Raw genomic sequence first — 27371 nt, 5'->3', positions numbered from 1 at the left:
AAAGAAAGAAATGGCTGCCTCAGAATTGGGAAGGCATCTGCATTCCAGAGAATGATGTGGACAAGTCCCATTTGCTGAGCCCCTGCATTTATTAGGGGTTTCTTACAGAACGAGAGCGGGACAGCCTATGGCAACTGCACTACCGACTCTGCCATGGCCTGCTGACTGAGTTACTGTTTACATACGGTTCTAAGTTAAACAACAGAAAACAGCATCAAAAGAGAGAGTCCAAGGATGAGTTCTGTGTTTGTATACACTCTGTTCCCACCCCACCTGTACTGGAGTCTGTGGTTGCAGCCAGTCCTGTCAACAAGGACGGATAACCTCATGGTGCTGCAGCCCAGCACACAGCCTCAGCCCCTCCAGGGGCCACAGCAAAATGGTGCTCCTTCAGCGAGGGTTTGGAGAACTTCTCGCTAAGCCTCTTGACTTAGCCACACAGGATAATCTGAGTGACAGTTGGGCTGAGTGTGGTGGAGGTGACTAGGAGAAGTCAGACAAAGGATATCAAGTACAAGTACAGGAGGTGACAGTGACAAGTAGTGTTTCTATTCCCTAGTTAGAGTAACTGTCTCAGCCCATCAGAACGAAAAGGTACATGTTCTAGTCAAGGCTGTCCTTCACAAGTCAGGTGTGATAGTGGCATATGCTTGTAATCCCAGCATTTAGGAGGCTGAGGCAGGTCAATCTCAAATTGGAGGCCAGCCTGGACCACACAGCAAGACCCTTCTCAAAAAACTAAACAAGGGGCCGGGCTTGGTGATGTACACCTGTAATCCCACCCCTCGGGAGGCTGAGGCAGGAGGATGTCCATGAGTTCAAGGCCATCCTGGGTTACACAGAGAGTTCCTGTGAGTTCCTGAACCTCACAGTGAAACCCTGTTTCAAAAAAACCAAACAACAGAATCCAAAGAAAAAGGACAGCTATTTGTTCCAAACACAAGCCGGGCGTGGTGGCGCACGCCTGTAATCCTAGCACTCGGGAGGCTGAAGCAGGAGGATCATTGCGAGTTCAAGACCAGCCTGGGCTACAAAGTGAGCTCAAGGCCAGTCTGAGCTTCATAGCGAGACCCTGTCTCAAAAATACAAAAACAAAACAAAACAAAACAAAACAAAAAAACACCACAGTCTGGGCAGGCTGGTTCAAAGAATGAGCAATAGTGGTAGATGTGCTGCAAAGGGGAGCCAAAAATGGAAGGACTACAAGTCCCAAGATGCATCAGAAGGGCGTTGCACGTCACTACGCTCCTAGAGTCTGCCGCAAAGACAATGGCGGGGCCAAGATGGCCTCTACTGTAATTTAGTGGGCGTGGTTCCTTGAGGCTCCTCCTCTAGAACGCCTCTCCAATGGGTGCCGCCCTGGTGTCCATGGCGACAGCGGCGGCTGCGGCTGTCCGCTGGCTTAAAGAGCTAGGAGCTAAGGCCGAGGGGGAGCGGGCTCCCTGTCGTGTCCGCGGGAATCACGGTCCTGTGATCGCAGAGGCCCAGGAAACGCCCAGGAAGAGCCTGAGCGGGCAAAGGGCGGCCATGAGCTACCAGCTGAGCCCAGCTTCAGGCCTCTAGGGGCAGCTCCTCAACACCTCGGGTGGGCAGTGTCCGCCGTGGACAACCCTTGCTCAAAGGGTCTTAGCCGTCGGGTGCCTAGCCCCAGTGTGTCCCAGGACAGGGAAGGGGCACGCTAGAGGACTTTTGATCTTCAGCTGTATTGTAAATTAAGTTTTTGCTTTTGAGTTTTATACTGGGGGTAGAACCCAGTACATGAGTTAACTGGCCTGAATAATTACCTGTATTTTAAAGCAAAGATATCCTCACTTATTTCTCCCAGCCATCCCTCCTCCCATTCAGGAACACCAACAAAAAAGCCATGGTCTCCTCTCCTGATAGCTCTGTGCCACTCCTGTAGGCACCAAAGTGTGTTGTATGATCGATCCGCTGTGATCCTGGATGGATGGCGACTGCGGGAGAGTCCACATCTCACTTGCATCCCACCCCAGACCCCAATACGTTTGGAAACATCCTGTTGTTCAGGGGGATTGTTCTGGTCTTTCTGTTTCTCCTTCTGTTTCTTTTTTTTTTTTTTGAGATAGGGCTTCACTGTGTAGTTCAGTCTGAACTTAAACCCACTGTATAGCTCAGGCTGGCCTCAAACTTGCAAGGATCCTCCTCAGCCTTTCCTGCCTCAGCCTCTCCAGTGTTGGGATTATAGGCTTGCAGCCGTCTGATACACATCTCATCTTCATCCCCACCCCTAGAATCTAAAAGGATGGAGCCAAGCACTTGTAAGAACAGCGAAACCGAGGAAGACTATGCTGAGGAAGAGGAATCTGAGGAGGAGTGCATTGAAGAGGAAGCTCCAGTCCTTTCCGACCCTTTGCAGCAGGCCTTATCAGAGGCTGACCATAATGCATTTGAGGATGGGTTTCCCTTAGCTATTGTAGCCAAAAAAATTATAGCTCCAGCTGACACAGATGACATAGACCTTGGGAGGAGAAAAAGAAGGCGGAAACGCAGGTAACCTTTCCCTGGTGGCTCCAGAGTTACCCCAGCCTCCCTTCAGCGATTTAGGGGGCTGGGGTCAGTATCTGCGCTCTTCCCTTTAGCATTCAAAACAGAAGAAAAAAGGCTGGAGCATTAATCTTTTGGCATCAGAACAAAATAAAATCCTAGGATGGCTCAGTTTGGAGTTTCAGCATGTTTACATCACTCTGGTGTTTCTTTTTAAGTGGCTTCTAGAGAAGATGAATTGTAAATTTTAGGTATCTCTTCATCTGGGTGCCTGGCACCCCGGAAGTCTGTCCTTCTCTCCCTCTCTGCTGATTTCTGCCTTTCCTCCATTCCAGATCCCTGACCATCAACCTGACCAGCTGCAAGTATGAGAGTGGTAAGTGCCTCTGTGCACAGGGGACTTCCTTTCTTGCTCTGGGGACTGAACTCCAACCAGGCTCCCACCCCTAGGTTTTGCCAGGCCAGCTCCTCAGCTCAGCTGTCAACAGCTGAGATATTGCTGTTCCAGCTAGTCTCCGTGGAAGGAGTGTATCTCCACCGTTAGCTAACAAGAAAAAAATAAATGATTAAGAGTTCGGCTGGTCCAGCCTTCCCACACTTTAGCAGAGATAAGACAAAGTTAAAATAGAGTTTTTTCAAGGTTAGAGACAAAACTTGGTGGTAGTGTTTGCCTGCACGTGGCCCCGGGTTTAGTCCTCAACACTGCAAAAGAAAAATAAGCTGCTGGGCGTGGTGGTGCACGCCTGTAATCCCAGCGCTGAGGAGGATGAGGGAGGAGGATCCTTGCGAGTTTGAGGCCAGCCTGGGCTACAAAGTGAGCTCAAGGCCAGCCTGAACTGCATAACGAGACCTTGTCTCAAAAAGACAAAAAAATAAATAAATAAGATTTTAAAAAACAAACTGGTGTGGTGCACACCTGTAATCCTAGCACTCTAGGAAGCTGAGGCAGGAGGATGGCAAGTTTCAGCCCAGCCTGAACTTAGCAAGACCCTGTCTCAAAATAAAAAATAAGAAAGGGCTGGGGACAAAGTTCAGTGTGAAGGATCTGGTTTTATCCCCAGTACTACAAAAACAGTTCTTTCAAGGCATGTTTGAAGAGGCTTTGGCAATTTGGAAAAAAAAATCCATCTAGGTCAGCCTCTCCTCCCCTCTCCTCTTTATCCCCGCTGGCATCTGTGTAAGGGGCCATTAGAATGTTAGGTGCCAGTGGGATCCCCACCCAGCATCAGCTCTATAGACCAGAAACTGCCCTGACCGAGAGATAGATCTGCCAGGCTCTCATTTCCGCTGCCACACATTCTGGAAGCACACGGCAGCCTCATGAACTTGGAGTGGCCACCTGGTAACTAAGATGCAGAGCGAAGGTATGGTCACCTCCCTCCTCAGCCAGCCTTTCGCTCAGGTCTGTTCCATCCCTGACCCAGCTAGTGTCCCACCCTATCTCTGCAGTGCGGCGGGCAGCGAAGTTGTGTGGCTTGAAGGAGGTGGGGGAGGATGAAGAGTGGACCGTGTACTGGACAGACTGCTCGGTCTCACTGGAGCGAGTCATGGAAATGAAGAGATTTCAGGTAACAACGTTCTGGCCTAAGACCCAGAATGACTACTCACCCGCTGCTGCCCAGCCCCCTGAGAGTACCCAGGCTGGGCCCCTGTCAGACAGGAGAGGGTCCGTGCAGACTCTCAGTGGGGATGTGCTCCTCTTGGCTCTTGCCATCACACCCGGCCACATGATATTTTTATTCTCTAATCAGGCCTTTGGGATGATTAGTAATAAAATAAGTCATCCATCACTTAATGAGGGGGATGCATTTCTGAAGAATGTGTTGCTAGGCAGCGTCATTGCTCTGTGAGCATCATGTGTCCTTGTACAGGTTAAGATGGCTTGCCAGGTGTGGAGGTGAACACCTATGATTCCAGCACTCAGGAGGCTGAGGCAGAAGGATTTCTGAGTTCAGGACCAGCCTGGGCTGGGTCTGGTGGCGCATGCCTGTAATCCTAGCTCTCGGGAGGCTGAGGCAGGAGGATTGTTGTGAGTTCAAGACCAGTCTGGGCTACAAAGTGAGCTCAAGGCCAGCCTGAACTGCATAGCAGGACCCTGTCTCAAAAAACAGACAAACAACAACAACAACAAAACCCCAACTAAACTAAAAGATGGCTATGATGTCACTGGGTGATATAATCTTAGAGAATTATGCAGCCTTTCATTGATCAAAATGTTCTTATGCAGAGCATTACAGAAATTAAAAAGGATCTGTAGGCAAACTGGGGGATCAGGAAGGCTCCATGAGTTAGGCAAACTGTAACCTGTTTCGGAGCTTGGTGGAGGAGCCCGAGACAGCTAGTGCCAGAGGCACTCAAGAATCTTCAAAGGAGAGCCAGGCATGGTGCCACACGCCTGTAATCCCAGCTTCTGGGAAGCTGAGGCAGGAGGAGCACCCTAAATTCATGTGAGACCCTGTTTCCAAACATACAAAAACAAATCCTTAGGGAAGGGGCATGCAGGGAGCAGTGTCTGATGAGGCTGACAATGATTAACAGCTTTCAGTGAGGGCTTCCTGTGCAACCATCAGACTCTGTCAGTGCTTCAGTATCATTCTCCACCGATTCCTTACAAACTCCCTGAGTAGCAGGCATCCTTTTGTTAAAAAGAAGGCACCAAGCTGGGTGTGATGGCACATGCTTGGAGTCCCAGCACTTGGGAGGCTGAGGCATGATAATTACCAGTTTGAGACCATCTGGGCTGCATAGTCAGTTCCAGGCCAACCTGGACTACATAGCAAGATCTGGTTTTTTAAAAAAGGACACCAATGCTCAGAAATACCAGACACTAAGTTCACACAGCTCGTGGCTGAGAAAGCCAGGGAGAAAGTGCTTAGCCCTCATATGCTGCTCCTGACCCTGCAGAACAGAACAGAACAGCCAGGGACTTTGGCAGACACCATGGCAATGCCATGTCCTCTCTGGGTGCTATAGCAGATATTCCCTGTGTGTGTTTTGGGTGGAGCAAGGAGGCCTTATACGGCACTTCTGGTTTTCACCCTTGCAGTGCTGGTTCTTAGTTTCTTTTTTTAAAAATTACAGTATTTGGGCCAGGTGTGGTAGTGCACACCTGCAATCTCAGCCCTCAGGAGGCTGAGGCAGGAGGATCACCACAAGTTTAAAGGCTACAAAGCAAGACCCTGTCTCAAAAAATAACCCAAAAACAAAAAACAAAACAAAACCCCAAAACACTGTCTAAATTATAGTACTGGGGGCCAGGGATATAGCTCAGTGGCACAGTGTCTGCCTGGCAAGCATAAGGTCCTAAATTTGATTCCTGATACCAATAAATAAATAAATAAATAAATAAAAATAAATTACAGGGCCGGGGATATAGCTCAGTAGCATAAGCGCCTGTCTGGCAAGCATGAGGTCCTGAGTTCAATTCCTAGTACCAAAAATAAATAAATAAATAAATAACAGTACTGAGAGGTACAGATTCTCTAAGATGAATGTGATCATTATGTATATCTAAAATGTACCAATAAAATCTGATTGGAAAAGAAAAAAGTAAGAATAAATTACTGTACTGGGAATGGGATACAGAGCCTTCACACTGAATTACAGCCCAGGGCCCCTGTCTTCCATACCCTGCCATTCTAGAGATTTAACCGAGGGTCTTCCCACTGAGCTACATATCCAGGCTTTAAAAAAAATTTTTTTTTGTTTTGTCTTTTTGAGAGACGATCCCGCTGTACAGTTCAGGCTGGCCTTGAGCTCACTTTGTAGCCCAGGCTGGTCTCGAACTTGCAATGATCCTCCTGCCTCAGCCTCTGAGTGCTGGGATTATAGGAATACGCCACCACACCTGGCAAAAAAATTTTTTTTTGTTTTTAATTTTGTTTTTAATTAGTCTTGCTAAATCACCGAGTTGCCTAGGCCGGGCTCAAACTTGCAATGCTCCTCACTCAGCTTCCTAGAGTGGTGAGATTACCAGCATGTGCCACCACACTCAGCTTGGTTTCTCTTTTGTGTGTTAGGAAATGTTTTCCTCTTCCGTCTTTGTGCTGTCATAGATTGTTATTCTTACAGCACTAGTCACAGTGGTCTGGGGATAATAGAAGCGTAGCTAGAATGCCCAAGGTTCCGGCTAGTGTACACTCTCACTGCCTCACTGCTGTGTGGGTGTGTGTGTTTTGGGTGGAGCAAGGAGGCCTCGTAGGGTATCTTCCGGTTTTCACCCTTGCAGTGCCAGGTGTACCGCTTCCCTCCACTGTGACTTCCCCTTGAATCTTCCCAGTTCTCTTGCACTGTTTCCTGGGATGCTGAGGCCCCAGGATCTGCCACTTAGTCTGGGCCAGAGTGCAGTACCTCCAACCGGATCTGTTTCAGAAAATCAACCACTTCCCTGGCATGACGGAACTCTGCCGCAAGGATCTGCTGGCACGGAACCTCAACCGAATGCAGAAACTCTACCCCACCGAGTACAACATGTTCCCCCGCACCTGGTGCCTCCCTGCAGAGTGAGTGGCATCCTGGGGCAGGAGAGGGGCCGCCCCCGGAGCTCCCTCCAGACTCTGGTCTTGTGACTTGGCATGGCTCAGAGGGATGGACATGGACCAAGTAAGTTTCAGCTGGTCAAAGAAAAGTGGTTCTGAGGCAGAGTGTCCTGGAAGAGCATGGACCGGATAGCAAGATCGCCACGGGGCCCTGGGACTGTGGTAGTGCACAGGAGCCTTCTGACCAGCCCCTCTCCGCACACAGCTACGGGGACTTCCAGGCCTATGGTCGGCAGCGCAAAACCCGCACTTACATCTGCAAGCCAGACAGTGGCTGTCAGGGCCGTGGTATCTTCATCACCCGAAACCCCAAGGAGATCAAGCCAGGAGAGCATATGATCTGCCAGCAGTACATCTCCAAGGTGAAGGATGTGGGGACCACAGGGCCCCTTCCTGGTACTGGAGCACCTGGTATCCCCCAAATCAAGGGAGGAAACCCTTTCAGGTGCCTGTCTGTATCTGGTCTTCTTTCCCCTGGAGGCACATGGAGCCATGGTTCAGCGCCAGTCTTGTGATCTGGGCAGGTTTCTTACCCCTTCCTTGGCTCCATGTCCTTACTGTGGGAACAGTAACCGCAGCGACTAGATATGGTTGTAGGGGAGCTGAGCAAGTTGTTCTGCCTTGGGAGCACTTGGCATGCAGCGTGAAGTATGCCCTTCAAAGTTTCTCGTTCTTTCCTCTGGCTGTGTGCTCTCAGCCCTTCCTCATTGACGGCTTCAAGTTTGACATGCGAATCTACGTCCTGATCACATCCTGTGACCCTCTCCGGATCTTCATGTACGAGGACGGCCTGGCCCGCTTTGCCACCATGCCTTACATGGAGCCCAGCCATAACAACCTGGTGAGTGCCAGGCCCGCACCCTCTTCCTTTCTTCTAGGGAGAACTGAGCTAGAAGTTGGCTAGGAGCAAGGAAGGAAGCCAGGAAGCTCCATGGCACCCAGCCTTTGGCGAGTGGTGACAGAGAAAAGGCCCAGCAGCCCTGCTCCCCAGGACCCTACAGGACAGTCCCATGTGAAGAGGGCCAGAAGAGCAGCAATCCTGGGGAGGGGTGGAGAGGAAGGCAGTGTGGTAGCAACCTAAATGCACTGGACCCTCACTTCACAGGAGAACGTCTGCATGCACCTCACCAACTATGCGATCAACAAACACAATGAGAATTTTGTCCGGGATGATGCTGTGGGCAGTAAGAGGTACTACCACTCTCTCTTTTCCTGCGTGCTCTGCCACTTAGCCCTGTAGCCTTGGGTGCTCACAAAACCAACCTCTTGGGAGGCTGACTGCCCGGGACCACACTGCCTTTATAGACCCAGGTCTCCTGTCTGAGCTCAGAGTGCAGCTCCACCCCACCCAACATCTAATCTCTGCTCCAGCTGCTAGCAGCCCTCTGAAGCAGAGAGTGAGGTCAGCACCAGGGAGCCCTGCCCTGGGCAGGCCCTGCTGGCATAGCAGAGGGTCTTCCTCTGAGCCCTGGGCCTCACAGGAAGCTGTCGACACTCAACGCCTGGCTGCGAGAGCATGGCTACGACCCCCGGGAGCTGTGGGGAGACATTGAGGGCATCATCATCAAAACCATCATCTCAGCTCACTCTGTCCTGCGCCACAACTACCGAACCTGTTTTCCCCAATACCTGAGTGGAGGCACAAGTGCCTGTTTTGAGATCCTCGGTTTTGACATCTTGCTGGACCACAAGCTGAAGCCCTGGCTGCTGGAGGTGAGGTTTCTCTCGTGGGCTTTTCAAGACCAATGTCCAGAGGCCTCCCCGAGCAGGAACCCTGGGGTAGGATCACACTTGGTGGGGGAACAGCAGATGGGGGACTTGGAAGGCCTGGGGTGGGCAGGAACCAGCCAAAGGCACAGGGTGAGTCTCTGGCCTCTACCATAGCAGTCATGTTTGGGGTCTCTGGTGACCTTTGGCTTGAGGATAGTAGATCGGTCCAATGTGCTGTCGTCCCCTTGTGAAGTGGAAGGGTCTAGGCCAAGTCCTGTAGCCTTGGATACTGAGCCTCCGACCTCCTCAGCAGAGGCCACATGGGAGATGTCTTTCCTAGACCCTCCGTTAGGCCTGTAAGCGGCCACTACCTGCTCACAGGGTGAAGAAGGAGCAATGAGGACTTCTCTCTGCAGGTGAACCACTCCCCAAGCTTCACCACAGACTCCCGCCTCGACCGAGAGGTGAAGGATGCGCTTCTCTGTGATGCCATGACCCTCATCAACCTCCGGGGCTGTGACAAAAAGAAGGTGATCGAGGAGGAAAAGCGGCGAGTCAAGGAGCGGCTTTTGCTGTGCCACCAACAGCCACGAGAAGCCAGGTGCGCAGGTGTCTGATGTGTTCAGTTGTGTGACTTGTCATCTTTGATATTACTTTTTGGAAAATAAAAGCCCTCTGGAAGGAGAAGTCTACGTGGGCCTAATTAGTATTAAAAACATTTTTTTTTGCATAGGTAATACATTCATGCTTGCTTGGAGAACACATAGCAAGTCATAGATATGTTCAAAATACAAATGATACAGCTGGGTGTGGTGGCACAAGCCTATAATCCCAGCACTCAGGGGGCTGAAGCAGGAGGATCACTGTGAATTCAAGGCCAGCCTGGACTACATAGTGAGTTCAAGGCCGGCCTGCACTACACAGCAAGACCCTGTCTCACAAACAAAACAAAAGAAAAAAACAAAAACAAAAACAAAATATAAATGATACAGTAAATGGTCTTTCTCCAGCCCAGTCTTTCTCCAGCTACCTAATTTCCTCCCTGGAGCCAGTCAAAAGTCCTACTGTAATGTGTATACGTTCACAAGCATTTAAACCACAAATACAAAATATTTTCCTTCCTTGTTTAATCAGGCAGTTGCATAACTCCACACTCTGTACCCTGCACAGCAATGTGTTTTAAGCTGTTTTCCTATTAGCACATAAAGAGCTTTATGTGCTTTGAGCAGCTGCTTTGTTTGTTAACTGAGTTCCTCTAGATGCCCAGTCCTGAAAGACAGATAAGTTGTTCGTTAATAAGGGAATCGTGTAAATCAGTGCTGTCACTCGTTTCATTAAGAAATGGATTACAAACATTGTAGTTGGTTGTTGGTACGACAATTATAATTTCTTAATGATATATAAAATGAAGTTGAGTAGGCTTGGGTCATTCCTGTAACGATACCGTTGTCTCCACTTGCATCCCAGTATGTAGGACAGTGTGTATTTGACTCCTCAGATGGCCTAAGGGCCTGGCACACAGCAGGCACTCAAATGTTTGTGGGATGAGTAGGAGCGAAGGATAACAGTAAATACCCTGAGTATTCCCACAGACTAGACTGTGTGCCTGAGTGAATCATGTCCTTCAGTGGGAGAAAATGGCTGGAAACTGTTGAACTAAAGAAACACAATATGCTAGGTATAGTGGTGCATGCCTTTAATCAAGCACTCTCAGACTGAGGCAGGAGGATCACAAGTTCAAGGCCAGCCTGGGCAATTTAATGAGACCCTCTTCCACCACCCTACCCCACCAAAGGCCTGGTGATATAGCTCAGTACTTCCTGGGTTTGATCCACAGGACTATAGAGGGAAGGAAGGAAGGAAGGAAGGAAGGAAGGAAGGAAGGAAGGAAGGAAGGAAGGAAGAAAGGAAGGAGGGACAGAGGGAGGAAGGAAGGAGACCTAAAACACTGTGGTAACTTGAGGTGCTAGTTTACAAGTGGAGCCCTCTGCACTTAGGATGAGAATCAGATGTCTGAAACCAGGCCTGTTTTACGTGGTGCACACGTGGCGGGGCTGGGCAAACATGGGCTTGGCGGCTTCCCCACATGGGCAAGGAGGCCGAGCAGCCACGGAAGGCTGGAAGATTCTCCCACTTAGCCAGCCTTCCTTCCCCTACTGAACATTCTCATAGCCCTCTGACTCCCCTGAGCTCGCTTTCCACAGGCGAGAACTGATGGAGTCATCCCACGCGGCCATGCTGGACCAGGAGAGATACGAGGATTCCCACCTGGGGGGATACCGGCGGATCTACCCAGTGCCTGACATGGAGAAGTATGCTCCCTTTTTCAAGCACAATGGCTCCCTCTTCCAAGAGACTGCTGCCTCCAAGGCCAGAGAGGAGTGTGCCAGGTACTTTGGCCTCCATTTTCCTCTGTACGTATCAAGAAGAGCAAATCCTGAAGCTGAACTGCTCCCTAGCGGGGAGAGAGGCATCCAGACACGCAACACAAGAGGAGTGGAGTTCAAGTTCTGTCAGACTCTTAGTGTCTCTTTCCATCCAGCGGGTTTCCCATCTCCGCCCTCGCTCTCATCCCATTGGCCCCAAGACCACATCACAGTTCCTACTCTTTCTGCATCCTCGCTTCCCTGCACCCCCTGCTCCCCAGCACTATTTCTCCTGTGTGTGAAGCTGCTGTGTCTTGTCAGGCAGCAACTGGAAGAGATCCGCCTGAAGCAAGAACAGCAGGAAAACTCGGGCACCAAGAGGCGAAAGGAAAACAAGGACCAGAACCTGGGTGAATCAGCCGGAGAGAAGAGCAGAACCAGAGTAGGGTCCCGGACCCACTTGGCTTACAGGATGCAGAACCGGGAGAAAGAGGTGTTAAAGGGTTTCTGGTTCTTATTTTTCTGGCAGAAGATGGGCTGGGACTGCTAGAGAAGGGAATTTCTGCTGTCCTCTCCTCCCCTTGTGCATGAGATGAGCTCAGATTTAGTAACATAAAGCTGATCTTTTGGACAAGAAGGAAGAGAGTGGACAGCAAAGGGAGGCTCTTACAGGAGGGTCTGGGCAGGGTTGGTGATTTTGTAGGCAGGAGTCTTGCAGCCATCCTTGCTAATGGTTTGGGACTCATCCTTGGAGAGCCTGCATTTACCTCTCCTGTGCCTTGCAGCTGCTACCAGTATACCCGGACACCATGCAGCCTCAAGAAATTGTGGAAGAGGAAGAGCTAGAGCGGATAAAGGGTCTCCTACAAAGGGGGAACCTCATCCGAAGCCTGGGTATTGTAGAGCAGCTCACCCGCATGCTCCACTTTAGCCACCGGAGCCAGAAAAACCTTCAGGAGTATCGGGTGAGGGTCCCTATGAAGCATCTCACAGAACAAGGGAACAAGGGCTGTGATACCAGCACATGGTAGCGGTCACACCTAAGGAGGCTTATGTGGCGGTATCTGTCTATGGAGCCTGTGAAAGCCGAGTGTGCTGGGGCTTGGGAGAGGGTCTGTCTGTTTCTTCTACACTAGTTCCCAAGTTCTGTTATTTTTGGTAGCGACATCCAGCAAAGTGCAGTTCCCACCTTTTACAAGAGACTTGCTCTCTATCCCCACCTCACAGTGACCCAAAACTCCTGACTGACAAAGAACAAGGCTCCCATTACCCTTGGTGGCTTCTGTGTGATTCTCTCCCTAGCACCGCCAGTGCCCTGCTCTAATGGGAACTAAGTAAACAGTTCTGGGCCAACAAAACAGCTGCATTCAATATTCCCCGGGCTAGAAGCAAACCTGTTATGCCCTGTTTTTGTTGAACCCCTAAAGAAGTAGATGGCTAAAAAGTGGCTATGGCCTATAAGAGATTTTTCAGTTATGCAGTTCTGTTTCTTCCAGCACAACATCCAGCCTCACAAAAAGTGTGATAAGGGGCTGCTCTTCTCCTCTAGCCTAGATTTCACCATGACGGGCTGGGAAATCAAGAAATGCAGTCTCTGAGGCTGGTTCCACTGGTGCTTCTGAGAGAGGCTGCCTCAGAGCAGGGCCATCCTCATTTCCTGCAACCACTTCGGCCCCACGAATTGATCCCCAGGATCTTAGGGCCACTGTCAAGCATGAGTGCTGCAATTCCGCATCATTCTCAGTGCCACCTGCAGTCCAGGAACGTCTACTGGACAGGGGATTCAGCAACCATGGGCCCCTGTTCACTGTCAATGAAGAAATCTGGGACACACTATTTACCCCGCGCTAGAATCAGGCTTGCTGGCCGTAAGTATATAAAACTTGGCTTTTGGTCACTTTAATCCACATCAATTCCCAATAGCAAATATGTCAGCTGGGGATGACCCCACAATATAATGTGTAGTAGTGGGGGAGCTGGTGACCCATTTATTTATGTCCTTCTAAATACAGTACTAGCCCTTGGTGATAGAAATGGCAGAAATGCAGTCCCAGACCACAACAAAGCTAACAGGGAAATGGCCAAGTAAACACATCAATGACAATAGTGTGGCAAAGACACTGGAGGGAGGGATGTGCGCCATTCCTCCGGGTTGGTAATGGACCTTAGTGAGAAAGAGGTGAGTAAATCTCTTCTGTGGGTACCAACTGGGGCGGGGTGGGGGCGGGGTGTCCATGTTTCCACTGCAGAAGACCAAGCCAGCAGAAGGTTAGAAGCCCTAAGCCGAGCCCTGGCAGGAACAGTGCCATCCATTTTAACCTCAAAGCAGCGCTATCTTCTGCAGCCGGAAAGCGTGGAAAGGGACTCATGGACTGAATGCGCCTTGCCTTCCATGGGAAACTCTGAATGTAGCACAGCCAAGGCCGAGGATGTCGCCCTCTGCGCGGCCTCTGCACCCATGCTGCGGCGCTCCAGCACACTCCTCAACGTCAGCCAGCACAGGTAAAGGCAGGAAGGGAGCCCAGCACCCACCCTCTCCTGGAGAACCCTCGGGTTTCCAGAGGAGCAAAGAGCCTTCAATCTTTGCTAAATGAAAGGCTGTCACCAAGTTCCAGTGCGAAATCCCCTGGCCAGGAACCTGGTTTGCAAAAGGCAAAACAAAGACACTAAGAATTCCTCAACACCGATAAAGACGAGAAGATGAAGAGCCGGGGCCGACCACGTCCTCATCTCTGCACCGCAAGCCTCAGCCTGCGTTTATCGCTAGCCGATGGGTCGGAACCCTGGGTGCTGGTCCAGGTCTGGCGGGCACTTCGGCGACAAGGGCCCTTCCTCGGAGAGCCAAGCGCCCAGGGCAAGGCGAGGTCGCTGTCCGAAGACGGCTAAGAGGACGCTTCTCCCGCCACCCTGGCGTAGACAGGCAGGCCTGGGCAGCCTGGGACAGAAGGGCGGCTGCTAGCAACTGAATCCGTCTTTTTATTAAAGCTTATGTCGTTTTCCATGCGCGTCCTGTACTTCATTTCTGCCCTCGGGTTTCAGGGACGCCCTCACCACAATTACAGCACGGAGTCGTCCGCCGAAGGGCAGTTCCGCGCGGATCGCCCGCCCACCCGGCAGGCGGAAAGACGCCTGACCTCTTCAGCTTCCGGTTAGCCCCTTCCTCTTCCGGTCTCGCCCCCTCTGCTTCCGGTGGGAGCCAGTCGCTGGGTTTAGAAGGCTGGTTTGCGTCGCCATGGCAGCTACCTTGACCTTCTCGCTGGTGGGCCGTGTCCGGGGGGTCGTCGCGCGATGTGGGTTCGCGACCCGGGGGGTGGCAGGCCCAGGTCCTACTGGCCGCGAGCCGGACCCGGATTCCGATTGGGAGCCGGAGGAGCGGGAGCTGCAGGAGTTGGAAAGGTATCGGCGCCTTCGAAGGTCCACAGCTTGAAGCGGTGTCCCTCGTCCCGGCGATCCAGGCCGCGCCCCCTTGTCGCCGGGTGTCCTGCCTCTGCCTCCACAGCGGCCCTACTGTACCTTCTTTTTACCTGTTGTGAGGGCCGCAGGGGCAGGTGTTCAGTTTTCTAGTGATTGCAGGTCCCTTCTCTAGTGCTGTTCTTTTATCATCCGTTTAGAGAATTCGGCTCGCTTGCAGGCAGTTATTGTTCTAGGTGTTCAGCTTCTGGGCCGGTGTACAGAGCAGCTCTAAGCTTCCAGACATGGCCTAGTTACCTTTGCGGACAGAGAAAAGACGACTGGGCTGTTTGATTTAGCCGAAACTCTTCAACACCCTTTTTGCTTGCACGCATGGCTTCTGCCATTGGTTCTCTCCCTTAGCACGCTGAAACGGCAGAAGAAAGCAATCCGATTCCAGAAAATCCGGAGGCAAATGGAGACGCCAGGTCCCCCTCCCAGAACCCTGACGCGGGAAGCCATGGACCAGATCCGGTAAGACTCAGGATAACTTGCTGGCTGTGATAGGAAGTGAAAGACACTGGGGCCAGAACGCGGGTTTGGCATTTTAAAAATTATTTTTAAAACAAGGGTGGTGGTGCACACCTGTAATCCTAGCATTCAGAAGGCTGAGGCAGGAGGATCACAATGAGTTCGAGACCAGTCTGGCTGCATAGTGAGTTCAAGGGCAGCCTAAACTACATAGTGAGACCCTGTCTCAAGAGACGCCCCCCGCAAAAAAAATTAAAATTATTTTTGAGGTGCCGGGGATTGACACTAAGCTGTATTTTCAACCCTTTTTTCCCCCTCTTTGGAGACACGGTTTTACTAAATTGCCCCAGGCTAGGCTCAAACTTGCATTGGCCGAGAGTCAGCCTCTCAGATTGCACGGATTACAGTGGGGCATCAACAGGCATATCTAACATTTTCTTGTTTATTGCTGAAAATTTTAAACAGGGGGCTGGGGATTTAGCTCAGCGGCACAGCGCCTGCCCGCCAAGCACAAGGTCGTGAGTTCCATTCCCAGTACCGGCAAAAAAAAAAAAAAAAGAAAATTTTAAACAGAAGGTGTAGTAATAATAAAATGAACTTGAAAACTTAGATTTAGGCCTTCTAGTTTTAATAATTTTTAGCATTATGACACAGTTGGCTCGTTTTTTGCCTAACTTTTTAAATAGCAAATTGCAGATGCCACATTTGATATCTTTTTTGTTGTTTTTTTTTTTCCAGTACCGGGGATCGAACTCACGAACTAGCGCTTGCCAGGCAGGCACTGTGCCGCTGATCCAAATCCCCAGCCCCAACATTTGGTATCTAAATAGATCATAGGGTTCTCAGCCTAAGATCCAGAATGGGCAGTAGTGAGTTGTGAGTTTGAGACCAGACTGGGTTACAAAGTGAGCTCAAGGTCAGCCTGAACTGCATAGCCAGACCCTGTCTGAAAAAAGACAAAAAATAAATAAAAGGGATCTTTTTTAAATTTTAAATTTAGAAAAATTTTCTCTTAAAAACATTTTAGTAGATAATGTATTACATATGGCTCAGAATTATAATTACAGCTTGGTGTATACATTGATTTATTTGCCCCACCCAGTTTCCTATGAGTATTTCTATGGTTTTTGTCTTTCTCCAGATTTCCTTACACAAATACAAGTAAGTATGAATGTAAATTTTTACTTCCATCTCTTGAATCACAAGCAGTGATATCCTATGAAGTCTATTCTGCACTTCTTTTTTCACTTGATATATCCTATCCTATGGGTTTTTCCATTTAGAAGACAGAGTTATTCATTTCTTTCTAGCTTAGTAAACCATAGTTTATTTGACCCATTTTGTGTTGGGCACTTGAGTTGTTTCCATTCTTTTCACTTACAAATAGTGAATAGCTCTATTTTTATTTATTTTTTGTCTTTTTTTTTTTGGGACAGAGTCTTGCTATGCAGTTCAGGCTGGCCTTGAGTTCACTTTGTAGCCCAGGCTGGTCTCAAACTCACAACAGTCCTCTTGCCTCAGCCTCCTGAGTGCTGGGATTACAGGCATGCACCACCATGCCCAGCTACAAATAGTGCTCTAATGAAGCAGGAGTATTTGATGTATGTGTTACCAGAAGCAGACTTACTGATAAAAAGACAAATGTGTGTGCATTTTGATTAATGTGCTTAAGTAGCTCTAAATTGGTCATGTACTAGTTTCCATGTCCATGAAATGGAGAATGAGCACAGTTGTGACTTAGAATAAAGAGGGTTTATAGCACTGGTCAAGACTTGTAGGCAGCAGCACCTCTATCCTGGGTCCCCAGTCAGCTCCCTACTGTCTGAACCCAGAGCTGTGTGTATGCAGGGCAAGTGCTTTTCTGTACCACTGAGTTACATCCCCAGCCCATCAACTCTGCTCTCTTGAACAAACAGCTTTTCAAACTCTTAAGTCCCTTTTTGGGGTCAATAAATGTCTTTAATTCTGAAGAAAAAAAATAGGCCATTAAGTAAGCTTATTGCTCTTTACCTTCCATTCTCTTTTTTTTCCTTTTTTTTTTTTTTTGAGACAGGGTCTCACTATGCAGTTTAGGCTGATCTTGAACTCATGGCTACCCTCCTGCTTCAGCTTCCCAAGGAGTGCTGGGGTCACAGACCTGCACCACTACACCTGGCTACCTTCCATTCTTATGTTCTGCTTCCATCTTACAAGTGATAGCCCCTCACTTGTCTAGGACCAGTCTTTGGTGTACTTTAGGTCATATCCTTCCATACTTATCTCAGGGACATCTGCCTGTCCATTGAAATCCCTCTATCATCTAAGCCTCTTAAGTTGCCCAGGCTGGCAAACTTGTGATCCTCTTGCTCGAGCCTGTCACAGTGCTGGGCTTAAAGCCCTCCTTCCTTCTCTTATTCCTAGTTGGCACCAAGGCTGCCTGCCTGGCTAGCTACCTTTGTTGTTTTTTGGTTTGGTGTATGTGTTTAGTACAATCCGTCAGTGACGTCTTCATTTCATTGACACTGTGCAGTCTCTATCCTTCTTAACATTTGTGTAAGGAGCTGGGGATTTAGCTCAGCGGCAAAAGCGCCTGCCTGGCAAGCGCAAAGTCGTGAGTTCGGTTCCTGGTACCGGAGAAAAACCAAAAAAAAAAAACAAACAAAAAAAAAAACATTTGTGTAAACTAGGCATGGTGGCACACACCTATAATCCCAGCACTTGGGAGGCTAAGGCAGGAGGATCTCCTCAAGTTCAAAGCCAGGCTAGAGAACCAGGGATATAGCTCAGGGGCATAGCACCTGCCTGGCAAGCGTGAGGTCGTGAGTTCAATTCCTGGTACCAAGAAAAAAAAAAACACAAAGACAGGCTAGACTGCATAGCCAGACGCTGTCTCAAAAAAAGGCGGGGAGGGCAGCATTTGACCCTGTAAATGAAATTCTCTCTCCTTGATCTTAGGGTTTTCAAGTTTCTCAAATTCAACATACACAAAATAGAATTCATCAATGTTCCATGACAGTGTAATTCTTCGGTTTTCCCTACAGCTCATCAACCACCCCAGCTAAGATCCTGAATCATGGCATTAATACTTCTACCCCCAATATTTAGTTCTTGCCAGATGCTACTGGTGACCTTCCTGAAATATTTCTTGGTTCTCTTGCTGCCTGTTCTCTTGCTGCCACTGTCTCCAGGCAGACTGTTGGGATTATCCTAACAGCCTCATGCTAGTCCACTTGAGCTCTTTGCATGCTGTTCTTGGCAGTGCCAGGGCTCTAATCCAGGGCTCTGACAGCGGCTAAGCGGTGTTCTACCACTGAACTGCACCCCAGCCCCTTCACCTACACCTTTACCACTGAGAAACTACCAGTGGGTGGAGCTTCACAGTGAAAACTGCACTGCTGAGAATCACTCTTTGGCTCATTGTTGCTGGGATAAGTTCCAGGCTGCCAAGCAGGGCATGATCTTGCTCCCATCCTCAGCGTCAGTGTGAAATATTCCCAGCAAAGGTGATGTGCTTCTGTGCTCACTGTCAGTATCTTCATCTCTCCTCTGTCTGCCCCTCTGTCAGCTTACTGCGCCCTCTCCTTTAAGATCAGCTCTGCTGGCCGGGTGTGGTGGTGCATGCACTCGGGAGGCTGAGGCAGGAGGATCGTTGAGAGTTTGAGACCAGCCTGGGCTACAAAGTGAGCTCAAGGCCAGCCTGAACTGCATAGGGAGACCCTGTCTCAAAAAGACAAAAAAAAAGAAGAAGAAGAAAAAAAGATCAGGTCTCCTTTGGATGACTTTGTGAAGCAGTGTGTTGTGACTGCTTCTCCTTGGGTTTCCGGCCTGGGTCCTTTTACTGTATCATGTGCACCATAACACTTAACCATAGCATCATTGTGTGATACATCTGTCTACCACAGAAGCAGAGATCTGAGGTCTTTTATCCCCAGGACCTAATGTAGTATTGGACTCAGTGGGAAGTGTCACTGGATTGAAGCAGAGGGCCTCAAGAGTGGTCAGGTCTTTCTGACACAGTAGTGGAATAGCCCCATGGCATGATGGGGCCGTAATTCATATGTCTTTCCGCTGAGTGGCTTGAACCACTGGCGGTATATGCACAATGGTCCCATCCAGTGCTTTTTATTAATTTTACTAGTAAAAAGACCAGTAAAAGTGACTCAGTCCACCTATACCACCAGTCGTACAAGCTACCAATGGAACAGTCACATAGGTACCACTGGTAGCACGAGCTGGCGGGAATGTGTTAGCTGGTGCACTATATGGAACACACTTACAGTTTTTCCCAGCCTTCTTTTTACTTATTTATCACTATTGTTATCAACGAGCTATTCTGGTAGCAGACTCTCAAGTTGAAAGCCTGTTCCTTTTTCCCGTAGGTATCTACACAAGGAATTTGCAGATTCCTGGTCAGTTCCCCAGTTGGCCGAAGGCTTTAATGTCAGCACTGATGTTATTCGCAGGGTTTTAAAAAGTAAATTTGTACCCACTTTGAAGCAGAAACTGAAGCAGGATCAAAAAGTCCTTAAGAAGGCTGGGCTTACCCACTCGGTGCAGGAGCTGCAGGGCCCTGGAGATGGCAGGAAGCCCCTCGCTGCCGGCCACGCGGCATTGGGCTCTTCGCTGCTGCCCAGGCCAGGAGCCTCACCCAGAGGTCAGAGCCACAGCACAGCTTTGGCGGTACTAGAGCCCAGCACTCAGAGTACAGCTGCCCCATGGGGACAGAACGGAAGGAATAAAGGAACCCGGGGTCTGGGGAAGGGGAGCTTTGTGCCCGTTACAGCCTTTGATCAGCAGAGAGAGCCAAAGTCCTCCACCAGTGACTGTTTGCACTCCGGAAGCACCGACAGCCATGGCTTTCCAAGTGACGAGAAGCTGGAAGAGTGGAAGGTGGATGAACCAAGTGACCAGAACTTCAGCAGCAAAGTAGTGCAGAGGGGGCGGGAGTTCTTTGACAGCAATGGGAACTTCCTGTATAGAATTTGAACCAGGGCATGGCTTATGGAAACACCATGTGAAACACAGCTGGGCCAATAGGGAGCCTTTGGCATTTCTGTCCTTTTGTTTTGAGACAGTGTCTCACTGTGTAGCCCAGGCTGGCCTTGAACTCAGGGCAGTCCTCCTGCTTCAGCCTCCTGAATGCTGGGATCACAGGTGTGTGCCACTATGTCCAGCTAGGATTTCTGCGTGTTTTGGTTACCCTGACATAGAAGGGTGTGATGAGCCCGGGATGTGCGCTGCTCGGGTACAGTGAAGCTTGTCGGAGCACTCCCCAGGCCCGGCCCTTGTGGCCCTTCTGTCCTCGTGCCCCTTGTGCTCGGGCTCTGTGGAGAACACCAGGGTTGTTTGTGCTGAGTTAGGTTTCTGTGACACTTGTAATTATATGTTTGGGAGGAAACAAGGAGCTTGCCTTCTAATTTGATTTCCTTCTCTTTTTTTGTTTTTTGTTTTTTGTTTTTTCTCCGGTACCGGGAACCGAGCTCACGACCTTGCGCTTGCCAGGCAGGCACTTTTGCCGCTGAGCTAAATCCCCAGCCCTGATTTCCTTCTCTATCCCTGAACACTAAGCGTCTGGAACTGCTTAATCAATTGGTGGTTTTCCTTATGTGCAAAAATAAAATGTAGCCGTGTGTGTTATTTGGTTCTCTCTGGGAGGGGAGGGGAGGGTTTATTTGTGAACCTTGGAAGGTGATGGAATGGAACAGTGCTGTCATTGAACACTGGGAGAGAGACGGAACCACAGGCAGCTCCAGGGAAGGGCTCTGCAGAGCACCTGCTCAGTGGTTGGTGAGTTTTGACAACTAAAACCGGGCCATTTGTCTTAGTTGATAGGGTTCTGAAAGATTGAGTGGAAGTTGGAAAAAAATTGAAAACAGGCAAAAGGCTTCAGCATTCCCAGCCATATTCTACAGCTTAAATGAATTATATCCCATTGGACAGGTGCCACCAGATTTCTACAAAGGTTACATGAGGCGGGCAAGAACAGACAATGAGCCCCTCTCCCAATAAGGAAACACCCTAGGGTGGCCATAAGTGGCTGTACTGGAGCTTGAATCTAGGTCTCTATTAGTCCAGGGCTTTTGGTGCCCTGGTTTGGCAGTTGCCATTACTTTACTGATTCTTAGGATATTCCAAATTTAATTCTTTTTTTTTTTTTTTTTTTTTGTCTTTTTGAGACGGTCTCGCTAAGCAGTTCAGGTTGCCCTTGAGCTCACTTTTGGCCTAGGCTGGCCTCCAGTACATAATGACCCTCCTGCCTCAGCCTCCCGAGTGCTGGGATTACAGGCGTGTGCCACCACACCTGGCTGCCCCAGCCCTTTCTCTTTTCAAATGGGGTTTAAGTCATTAAGTTGCCCATGCTGGGCTTGAACTTCGCAATCCTCCTGCCTCAGCCTCCCAGTGTACTGGGATTACAGGTGTGTGCCATCATGCTTGGTACATTTATGGTTACTTGCCATGATAATTTTTATTTGTTTAAAGAGGCCCTAAATGCTCTTTGACTGTTACGTTGGCATTTCTAATTCTTGTGAATCATCTCTGACTAAGCCCTTTCCCCAGTGACCTATGGAAATCTACAAGCCATTCTTAAAAACCAGAATGCTTTTTCTATATACCTTATCCCCTACTACCCCATTGCTTGCCTACCATAAACCTTTTTACACTCTTGTAACCTGCTTGTGGAAGGCTTTTGCACTTACTCTGCTGCCAGGTTTTTGTGTGGCGGGCTTCTTGCCAATAGGTGTCAGATGAGATGTCGCTTTTTTAGGCCTCCCTTACCCAATCTAAGGCAGCTCCCTTCACATTCTTCGTGTCACCACAGTCTAGTTTTCCCCAGTGCCTGAGATTCCATTACTACTATATCATCAGCACTCTGCATTTTGTTTTTTTTTCCGGTACCAGGAATTGAACTCACAACGTTGTGCTTGCTGAGCAGGCGCTGTGCTGCTGAACTAAATCCCCAGCCCCAGCACTGCACATTTTGAACACAGACCCCATGAAGGCCAGAGACCAGTGTGTTCATTGCTGTAGTCCCAGCTCCTGCCATCTCAGCATCAGCTAAGTGGATGAAGAAATGAGTGGGTCTTTGTAACAAGCAGCCAGTCTACGGGAGAAGAAAGCCCTACCTTTTACGACAGCCAGCAACATCCCAACCTCAGCCAGGGCACCTGAGCATCCAAGCAGACTTGTTTTTCCTCTGGCTGGCAGTGGTCTCAGATCTTACTCCCTGGTGGTAGAAAACTCTGGCTTCTGCACTGCAGGAAATGGTCTCTGAGCCCAGGCAGGCAGCTGGCCTGTGGGATGCAGCACCATTCCCAGTCCATGTTCGCTAGGCTGGGGTCCCAGGACTTGATGGGCCCCTCTTCCAGGCTGTCCTGTTTCACAGCAGGAAGAACAGAAGCACCACACTGGATGAGGTGGAGCTGCATTTTGTGTGGTGGAGGAGGCAACAGGAAACAGGTTTCCATCTAGGAGCAAAAGGCTGCAGGTGGAGTGGTCACTGCTCAGCAATCTTGGGAGCTGGATCAGGAGGCTGGCAAACCACAACAGAAGGGACTTCGGCTCTGCACCACAGGGGCACACGCTGTAGGAGTAGTGGGTGGCCCCCATCTCTCAGTGGAGCTGAGATTTGATCTCAGGAATGGGGGGAGTGTGGGGGCGCCCAGAAGGCTCAGCATAAAATACTAGATGAGCTCCTGGAGTGGAATACGAATATAAAGGTTATTATTCTGCTTAGCCTTATAGAATTTTCAAACATACAAAAGTAGAATATTATAATGCAAGGAACCCTCCATACTCGTTACCCAGTTTTTCCTTCGGTTTTGGGGATTGAACCCAGGTCCTCCTGCTACCACTGAGCTACATCCCCAAGTGTCCCTCCCTCCCTTTCTTTCTCCCTCCCTCCCTATTTCCCTCTCTCCCTCTCTCTCTCTCTTTGAGACAGGATCTCACTATGTAGCCCAGGCTGGCCTCCAGTTTGCAGTGATCCTCCTGCCTCAGCTGCCCCAGTGCTGGGATTATATGTGTGTGTCACAGCACCCAACCCCAACTCTTTAATATCACCTTGTATTCTGATAGTGGTCTCTTGTTTCTTTTTCTTTTTTGTGGTCTCTTGTTTCATAAGTGACTTTTACAGTTGATTTATTAGGTTATCCATACGTAACGTTACATTTTGTTATGTCCCCTAAGTTTCCTTTACTTGTATTGTCTTTTTTGTTGTTGTTGTTGTTGTTTTTTTTTTTGCTTTGTTTTTTGAGACAAAGTCTTACCATGTAGTTCATACTGGCCTCGAACTAACTATATAGCTTAGGCTAGATTCAAACTAGTGGTGATTCTCCTGCCTCAGCCTGTGTTGGGATCACAGACATGCGCCACCACCCCCGGCTAAATTTCCTTTTTTCTAAAGCAATTTTCCACCCCGCCATTTACTTTTAGAGTCAGATCATTTGTCCATACAATTCCTTGCATTTTGTTGGATGTCAATTTTATCTCTATGACGTCTTAACACTTTTTTAGGCGTAAGCCACCTAAGAAAGTGGCTTATTTTCTTTTCTTTTTTTTTTTTTTTTTTTTTTTTTTTTTTTTCCGGTACCGGGGATCAAACTCACGACCTTGCGCTTGCCGGGCAGGCGCTGTGCCAACAGCTAAATCCCCAGTCCCCTGTCGCCTCTAGTTTTGAAATGTCCCTTTCCGGACGCCGTCCCATTCCCAGTATGCAAAGCGTGAGACGAGAGCGCAGCACTTCCGGTAGGTCTAGGAAGTCGTTTCTGTGACCGGAGGTGGGGTTCTCGGGGCGCGCCTAGGGTCTGCGGATGTAGACAGGACACCTGCTGATAAGCAGAGTGGATCAGGGAGAAACGAGTGTTGGATGCAGCGGCTGTAGGTCTGAGATGAGTGTCTCCGGAAGCTGATGCTGTCTGGCCGGGAGGTGGCCATTCATTCCTCGATCCCGCCTGAGGGGCGAAAGCCCCCCTGGGCTGTGGGACTCGGTGGCCAGGCGTGCGGCACAGATAGCCACACTGGGCTCGTCCTGGGCTGCAGCCCGCCTTCTCACAGCGGAGGACATCCCCCTCCTGCCACGCCGGGGCCCAGGTGACCACGGCCATGGCTTTTCCTCATCGGCCGGACGCCCCGGAGCTGCCTGACTTCTCCATGCTCAAGAGGCTGGCTCGAGACCAGCTCATCTATCTGCTGGAGCAGGTCAGTGCCCGCCAGCCTGGTACCTTTGCGGTAGTTTAGAACTCCCTGGACGCATACATCCTTGCTCAGCCCCTGAAATCTTGCTCTTGGCGCTTGGTATCCTTGAAGCTTCAGGTCCAAAATGCAGCACTCAGCAAGAAAAGGAAGAAGGTAGTAAGAGCCGCTTGGGACCTGGCCAGAGAATCAAGGAAATGAATTTTTCCTACCAGCAAGAGAGATCTCACGCGGTCCAGGCATGACGGGGAAGGGAAGGATGGTTAAGACACCTTTGTTGTCATTAGGGATCTTACGGTTCAGTAGGAGCCCTGAGAAACACCGGTCGCCACACCAGGGGCGTCTGGTGATAGATGAGCGATGGCTAGGCTGCCTGAAGAGTTCGGGATGGGTAGTCCTGTCTGACTGGGGAGATCTAGTAATTTTTAGGAGGTATACAGTGGACAATAAGCAGATTTTCTTTGGAGATGAGCAAAGTTACCAAGAAAACATGAGGTGGGCAGGGGATGTAGCCCAGTGGCACAGCATCTGCCTGGCAAGCAAGGTCCTGAGTTCCATTCCTGTTACCTAAATAAATAAATAAATAAATGGCATGAAGAGGGACAGAGAGCTATCAGCAGTTATATGACAGGCATCAGGCAGCCACTGAAGGTTGTTTTTGTGTGTTTTTTATTCTCTTTATTTATGGCAGGAAGCAGTTTGATGGTTCTAACAGCATTGTGTGGGATGGAGTAATGGTAAGTTAGGAGACCGAACCAATAAAGGCTCATGTAAAATTGGAAGCAGTAGGAATGAGGGGAAGTGATGAATTTTCTTGTTTTTTTTTTTTTTTTTTTTTTTTTTTTTGGTACTGGGAATCGAACTCAGGACCTTAAGCTTGCCAGGCAGGCGCTTATGCTGCTGAACTATATCCCCAGCCCTGAATTTTCAAGTCATAGTGAAAAAAGACAAAAAAAAAAAATTTCTGTGCGATTTTTTTTTTTTTGACAATGTCTAGCTATATTATTCAGGTTAGCCTTGAACTCAGTAGGTAGTTCAGGCTGGTCCTGAACTCATAGCCATCCTGCCTCAGCCTCAAAGTGCTGGAATTACAGGATATGGCACAACATCCGGACCAAAGATTTATTGACCCATTGTAAATGGTGATGGAGAAGCAAAGTTGACCCTTGAGATTTTTAACCTGGATTATTAAAAAAGTAATTTGCTGCTAGAATTGTAATGGATTACTTGCTTAATTGTTTAGTTACAGTGATACCTCCGTTGTCAAACTCAATTCATTCCAAATTCATATTTGAACACTGAAAAGTTCAAGAATTAAACACATTTTTTCCCCATAAAAAATAGTGGAAAACCAGATAATTGGTTCTGAGGCCCCCAAATTACACCTATAAATTCATTTTTCCAGGACTTTAACATATTTCAGTGTTTTTTTCTTTAACTCTATTGTGGTTCTCACAGTTTTCTTCTCTTTATCGGTGGTATCACTAACTTTCTTTTTTTTTTTTTTTTTTTTTTTTTTCTCTGGTACCGGGAACCGAACTCACGACCTTGCGCTTGCCAGGCAGGCACTTTTGCTGCTGAGCTAAATCCCCAGCCCCTGTATCACTAACTTTCTTCGGAGCCATGGTTATGATATTTCATGCAAGTAAACGCAAAAAAAGCACGATGACAAATGTTTTAATGCAGTAACAACACAGGCACTGTATGGCAGTGATGGTGAACCTTCTAGAGCTCTCAGTGATAGCAAACAGCTGGCTGCGGCGCTTGAGCCGTAGATTCCCCACCACTGCTGTATGTTGTCTGGGTAAGAGCAGCGCTTGCTCCATTGTGTCTGCTGTGAGACATGACATGTGACTCACTCTGGGCCTGTACAGGTTTTTTCAAGTTGAGTTTTCTGTTTGTTTGTGGAGCAAAGTTATGAACACTTAGCAGATTGTTTTTGATTTGCTGTTTGAGTAGCGGAAAGTTAGAGTTTAGAGCCATTGTACAACTGAGGTATCACTGTATTTGTTTAATATCCGTGTTTCATATTAAATTGGAACGTCTTCAAGGTCAGATCATATCTGGGTTTTTTGTTTGTTTGTTTGTTTTTGTTTAGGTTTTTTTTTTTCCTGTCTTTTTGAGACAGGGTTTCTCTATGCAGTTCATGTTGGCCTTGAACTCACTTTTAGCTCAGGCTGGCATTGAATTCACAGCAATCCTCCAGCCTCAGTCTCCTGTGTGCCGGGATTACAGGCATCCACCACCACACCTGACTGGTTTTTTTTTTTTGAAACACGGTCTCACTATGAAATTCAGGCTACCCTTGAACTCACTATGTAGCATAGGCTAGCCTTAAGCTTGCAATGATCTTCTTGCCTCTGCCTCACTAGTGCTGGGATTTCAGGCACGTGCCACCATGCCCAGCTTGTTTTGGTTTTTTGAGGCAAGGTCTTGCTATGTAGCCCAAATTGGCCTCAAATTGGCAATCCTCCTGCTTCAACCTCCTGAATACTGGGATTACAGATGTATGCCAGCCACCATGTCCAGTCTTACATGTCTTTTGTTCAATATTGATACCCAGCAATTTCCTAGTTTAGAGTCAAGCACATAGTATATGTTTAGTGAATACTTTATTTTTTTTTTTTGTACTGGGAATCAAATTCAGGGCCTTGCGCTTGCCAGGCAAATAGTAGTTGTTTGAACATGAAATGGACAAAAAATGGAAATGAAAAAAGGAGAGTGGAACAGGTTTGGTGCCGAAATTCATTTGTTTAGGTGTGGATATAAAGAGGAAGTGCAGCTTATAACTGCCAGCACGTGGAAGTGTGGGGCTGCAGCTCCATCTTGTGGGCTGGGATGAAGACAGCGACAAAGGAGAACGTTAGAGCATCTGAAGTGGAGTGTGAGGGAGAAGCCACAGGGTGACTCACTGTGGCCAGAGTGGCTCTGTGCCACCAGACCCTCCCCAGACTAACTTCTGCATTGTTACTGAGCACTGCTGCTCAGGTCCGACATCATCAGGTGGACATCATTTTTTTGGCCTTCCCCTCCCCTTAAGGGAACTAGTTGCTGAGTCCTGTGGGTACTTCCTTATGTATGACTTTAAACATGATGATTGTACTGGGTGTGGTGGTACACACCTGTAATCTTAGCACTCAGGAGGCTGGGCGGGAGGATC

General features: G+C 48.8%; 3 protein-coding genes across 6 annotated transcripts in view; all 3 read left to right on the top strand.

Moving 5' to 3' along the window:
* Positions 1-14118, top strand: part of LOC102021758 (tubulin polyglutamylase TTLL13) — a 21779-nt gene extending 7661 nt beyond the window's left edge. Inside the window, exons 1-16 of one of the 3 annotated variants that reach the window (XM_013512474.1) lie at positions 1284-1585; positions 2253-2511; positions 2841-2881; positions 3955-4073; positions 6877-7007; positions 7249-7405; positions 7741-7884; positions 8149-8234; positions 8525-8756; positions 9170-9354; positions 10958-11143; positions 11441-11612; positions 11905-12084; positions 12669-12987; positions 13369-13621; positions 13754-14118. In XM_013512474.1, coding sequence (XP_013367928.1) covers positions 2264-2511; positions 2841-2881; positions 3955-4073; positions 6877-7007; positions 7249-7405; positions 7741-7884; positions 8149-8234; positions 8525-8756; positions 9170-9354; positions 10958-11143; positions 11441-11612; positions 11905-12084; positions 12669-12987; positions 13369-13621; positions 13754-13823 — 2523 coding nt within the window. In that variant the 5' untranslated portion in view covers positions 1284-1585; positions 2253-2263 and the 3' untranslated portion in view covers positions 13824-14118. Of the gene's footprint in view, positions 1-1283; positions 1590-2252; positions 2512-2840; positions 2882-3954; positions 4074-6876; positions 7008-7248; positions 7406-7740; positions 7885-8148; positions 8235-8524; positions 8757-9169; positions 9355-10957; positions 11144-11440; positions 11613-11904; positions 12085-12668; positions 12988-13368; positions 13622-13716 lie in introns of those variants that run through there. The other 2 variants (XM_005381529.2, XM_013512473.1) reach the window with 2 other exon arrangements.
* Positions 14119-14284: 166 nt separating this feature from the next.
* Ngrn (neugrin, neurite outgrowth associated) lies at positions 14285-20656 on the top strand. Its single transcript, XM_005381527.2, has 3 exons — positions 14285-14515; positions 14933-15043; positions 19399-20656. Exons 1-3 carry the CDS (start codon positions 14352-14354, stop codon positions 20003-20005), a joined length of 882 nt encoding a protein of 293 aa, XP_005381584.1. The 5' UTR covers positions 14285-14351; the 3' UTR covers positions 20006-20656.
* Positions 20657-23737: 3081 nt separating this feature from the next.
* Vps33b (vacuolar protein sorting 33 homolog B (yeast)) overlaps positions 23738-27371 on the top strand; it is a 21260-nt gene continuing 17626 nt past the window's right edge. The window contains exon 1 of one of the 2 annotated variants that reach the window (XM_005381517.2): positions 23738-24217. In XM_005381517.2, coding sequence (XP_005381574.1) covers positions 24122-24217 — 96 coding nt within the window. In that variant the 5' untranslated portion in view covers positions 23738-24121. The remainder of the gene's footprint in view (positions 24218-27371) is intronic. The other variant, XM_005381516.2, reaches the window with a different exon arrangement.

The sequence above is a fragment of the Chinchilla lanigera genome, unplaced genomic scaffold, assembly GCF_000276665.1.
Source record: "Chinchilla lanigera isolate Chin_1 unplaced genomic scaffold, ChiLan1.0 scaffold00015, whole genome shotgun sequence".
Taxonomy (NCBI): domain Eukaryota; kingdom Metazoa; phylum Chordata; class Mammalia; order Rodentia; family Chinchillidae; genus Chinchilla; species Chinchilla lanigera.
The sequence above is the reverse complement of the archived record's forward strand: the minus strand, read 5'-3'. Positions and strand labels throughout refer to the sequence as shown.

Coding starts and splice junctions, on each gene's coding strand:
- Ngrn (XM_005381527.2), top strand. CDS start 14,352: ATGGCAGCTACCTTGACCTTCTCGCTGGTGGGCCGTGTCCGGGGGGTC. Junction 14,516..14,932: donor GAGCTGCAGGAGTTGGAAAG/GTATCGGCGCCT, acceptor TCTCTCCCTTAG/CACGCTGAAACGGCAGAAGA. Junction 15,044..19,398: donor GAAGCCATGGACCAGATCCG/GTAAGACTCAGG, acceptor TTTTTCCCGTAG/GTATCTACACAAGGAATTTG.